The sequence below is a fragment of the Volvox carteri genome, assembly GCF_000143455.1.
Source record: "Volvox carteri f. nagariensis unplaced genomic scaffold VOLCAscaffold_907, whole genome shotgun sequence".
NCBI lineage: Eukaryota > Viridiplantae > Chlorophyta > Chlorophyceae > Chlamydomonadales > Volvocaceae > Volvox > Volvox carteri.
The window spans coordinates 95-3,581 of NW_003308369.1; the positions used below are offsets into that span (position 1 = coordinate 95).

The 3,487-nt window shown below is 54.0% G+C and overlaps 1 protein-coding gene across 1 annotated transcript; it reads right to left on the reverse strand.

The window, feature by feature from the left end:
• Positions 1 to 1,336: 1,336 nt before the first annotated feature.
• On the reverse strand, positions 1,337 to 3,483 carry VOLCADRAFT_101387 (uncharacterized protein; the record flags this gene model as incomplete). Its single annotated transcript, XM_002959823.1, has 11 exons — positions 1,337 to 1,369; positions 1,477 to 1,566; positions 1,690 to 1,779; positions 1,903 to 1,992; positions 2,116 to 2,205; positions 2,329 to 2,418; positions 2,542 to 2,631; positions 2,755 to 2,844; positions 2,968 to 3,057; positions 3,181 to 3,270; positions 3,394 to 3,483. Coding segments are annotated over 11 exons (933 nt in total), but the record flags the coding sequence as incomplete, so codon positions are not given.
• Between the last annotated feature and the right edge of the window lie 4 nt (positions 3,484 to 3,487).

A 3,487-nucleotide genomic window follows, 5' to 3' on the forward strand; every position in this document is an offset into this window, starting at 1 on the left:
CGCTGCCGCCCTTTCCATTCCTTCCGGCGGCGGAGCGTTCACCCCATCGGCTCCGTCAGGCCCGCAGCGATCCGTACACTCACCATCTGCTGAGCCCCCAGCCGGTCTGCGTGGTGACGACCTCATAGCGCATGACGCCACCGTTAGGTTGCCAGTGGGAAGCTTACTTAAAAGAGTTCGCTAGGCGGCTCAACGCCCGGTGGGAGTGCCCGGATACCCTAGGTAATCCATGCACCTTCCAAAGTGGAAGTACCGGCGTCAAGGCATGTCGCTATCTGAACTGGATAGGGGCGCCCCCACTTAGGGGCGCACGGCATAAGTGGCTGGCCCACGCTGGAACCGCCATGCTCCAACGTTTGCATCCAGTGCTTATACGTTTCTGGTTAGGCGGTTGGGAGTTAGAGATTAACTGGCCTAACTGCCGTGAGTGCACAGCGTGCACCTGCAAGCTTTGTGACGGCGGGGTGGTTGAAGATGAAATGCATGTCTTTGTGGAATCCCCGGCGTACAATAGCACACGGGCAAAGTACGAGCGTGACCTCGCGTTTCAAGCGCATGATTATGACCGAGGCCCCACCCCTGGCACTAGCCAGGTTCCGCTCGGAAGTCTGGGAGGCCCGGCATGTTGCTTTAAGGCGCTTCATGCTCATTCGGATGAGGGAGGACGATGATGATCCTCCATGTAACCACACGAAGACGATTTACTGTCCATGGGCCCCCCAGCTTTTATGGACACCCCCGCACTTGTGTGGAACTTGTAACTTAAAAGGGCTGAAGTCATGTTCCCAGTGTCGATGAGAATGGAGGCATCAGACTGGCACGCTTTATCTCGAAACCTCAAAGTCAAACCCTTAGAAACGGAGAAAGGCGAAGGAGGGACGCTTCCCTATCGCAGCAACAACATCGAACAGTATGGTAGGTATTTCGGAAGTGCAAAGTATGCAAGTCAAAGGGATGAGTGCAGAAATTCGTCCTTGTGTTACAAGATTGACGAGGCTCGGCAATTAGAGCAGCAAAGACAGCAGCATCCTGATGCATGAGGTGCGACTAATGACAAAGTCTGCATAAGCGGAGCAAACTCGCCACTTGCTGCTCACACACACACGAACAAAAATCCTCCCTACCCGCGATATGACCCATTGTGCAAATGCTCTGCAAGGAAATCCCCGCCTTCTCAATGAAGTCATGAACCTATCCGACCAATAAGCGGGTATCGTTCAAATGGCCAACAGCCATGTGAAACACAAAACTCAGATATACGGCAAAAGCAAACAGTTGGCAAGCCTGCCATAATGAAGCGTCCTCTTGTGCCGCTGACCGCATACTCGAGCAACTTTCAAACAGAATCCACAATGCGGAAGTGGAGACCCTGCATAAGTACAGACGAAACGGTTAAATATGGCAATTCAAACGACTCAACGGTTGCATTTGAGCGTGAACAGCAATTTACCCCCCAAGCTTGCGGCCCAGACTTACCGTGCACGATACCGTGCTAAAGCGCCTCACGCACGTCGCAGCCTCGTTAGACCTGAGGCCGCGCACTCGAGCAACTTTCAAACAGAAAGCCTGCGGAAGTGGAGACCCTGCATAAGTACAGACGAAACGGTTAAATATGGCAATACCAACGACTAACGGTTGCATTTGAGCGTGAACAGCAATTTACCCCCCAAGCTTGCGGCCCAGACTTACCGTGCACGATACCGTGCTAAAGCGCCTCACGCACGTCGCAGCCTCGTTAGACCTGAGGCCGCGCACTCGAGCAACTTTCAAACAGAAAGCCTGCGGAAGTGGAGACCCTGCATAAGTACAGACGAAACGGTTCAACATGCCGATTCCAACGATCAACGGTTGCATTTGAGCGCGAACAGCAATTTACCCCCCAAGCTTGCGGCCCAGACTTACCGTGCACGATACCGTGCTAAGGCGCCTCACGTACGTCGCAGCCTCGTTAGACCTGAGGCCGCGCACTCGAGCAACTTTCAAACAGAAAGCCTGCGGAAGTGGAGACCCTGCATAAGTACAGACGAAACGGTTAAATATGGCAATACCAACGACTAACGGTTGCATTTGAGCGTGAACAGCAATTTACCCCCCAAGCTTGCGGCCCAGACTTACCGTGCACGATACCGTGCTAAGGCGCCTCACGTACGTCGCAGCCTCGTTAGACCTGAGGCCGCGCACTCGAGCAACTTTCAAACAGAAAGCCTGCGGAAGTGGAGACCCTGCATAAGTACAGACGAAACGGTTCAACATGCCGATTCCAACGATCAACGGTTGCATTTGAGCGCGAACAGCAGTTTACCCCCCAAGCTTGCGGCCCAGACTTACCGTGCACGATACCGTGCTAAGGCGCCTCACGTACGTCGCAGCCTCGTTAGACCTGAGGCCGCGCACTCGAGCAACTTTCAAACAGAAAGCCTGCGGAAGTGGAGACCCTGCATAAGTACAGACGAAACGGTTAAATATGGCAATACCAACGATCAACGGTTGCATTTGAGCGCGAACAGCAATTTACCCCCCAAGCTTGCGGCCCAGACTTACCGTGCACGATACCGTGCTAAGGCGCCTCACGTACGTCGCAGCCTCGTTAGACCTGAGGCCGCGCACTCGAGCAACTTTCAAACAGAAAGCCTGCGGAAGTGGAGACCCTGCATAAGTACAGACGAAACGGTTAAACATGCCGATTCCAACGACTAACGGTTGCATTTGAGCGTGAACAGCAATTTACCCCCCAAGCTTGCGGCCCAGACTTACCGTGCACGATACCGTGCTAAAGCGCCTCACGCACGTCGCAGCCTCGTTAGACCTGAGGCCGCGCACTCGAGCAACTTTCAAAAAGAAAGCCTGCGGAAGTGGAGACCCTGCATAAGTACAGACGAAACGGTTAAACATGCCGATTCCAACGACTAACGGTTGCATTTGAGCGCTAACAGCAATTTACCCCCCAAGCTTGCGGCCCAGACTTACCGTGCACGATACCGTGCTAAGGCGCCTCACGTACGTCGCAGCCTCGTTAGACCTGAGGCCGCGCACTCGTGCAGCTTTCAAACAGAAAGCCTGCGGAAGTGGAGACCCTGCATAAGTACAGACGAAACGGTTCAACATGCCGATTCCAACGATCAACGGTTGCATTTGAGCGCGAACAGCAATTTACCACCTAAGCTTGCGGCCCAGACTTACCGTGCACGATACCGTGCTAAGGCGCCTCACGTACGTCGCAGCCTCGTTAGACGTGAGGCCGCGCACTCGAGCAACTTTCAAACAGAAAGCCTGCGGAAGTGGAGACCCTGCATAAGTACAGACGAAACGGTTAAATATGGCAATACCAACGACTAACGGTTGCATTTGAGCGCGAACAGCAGTTTACCCCCCAAGCTTGCGGCCCAGACTTACCGTGCACGATACCGTGCTAAAGCGCCTCACGTACGTCGCAGCCTCGTTAGACCTGAGGCCGCGCACTCGAGCAACTTTCAAACAGAAAGCCTGC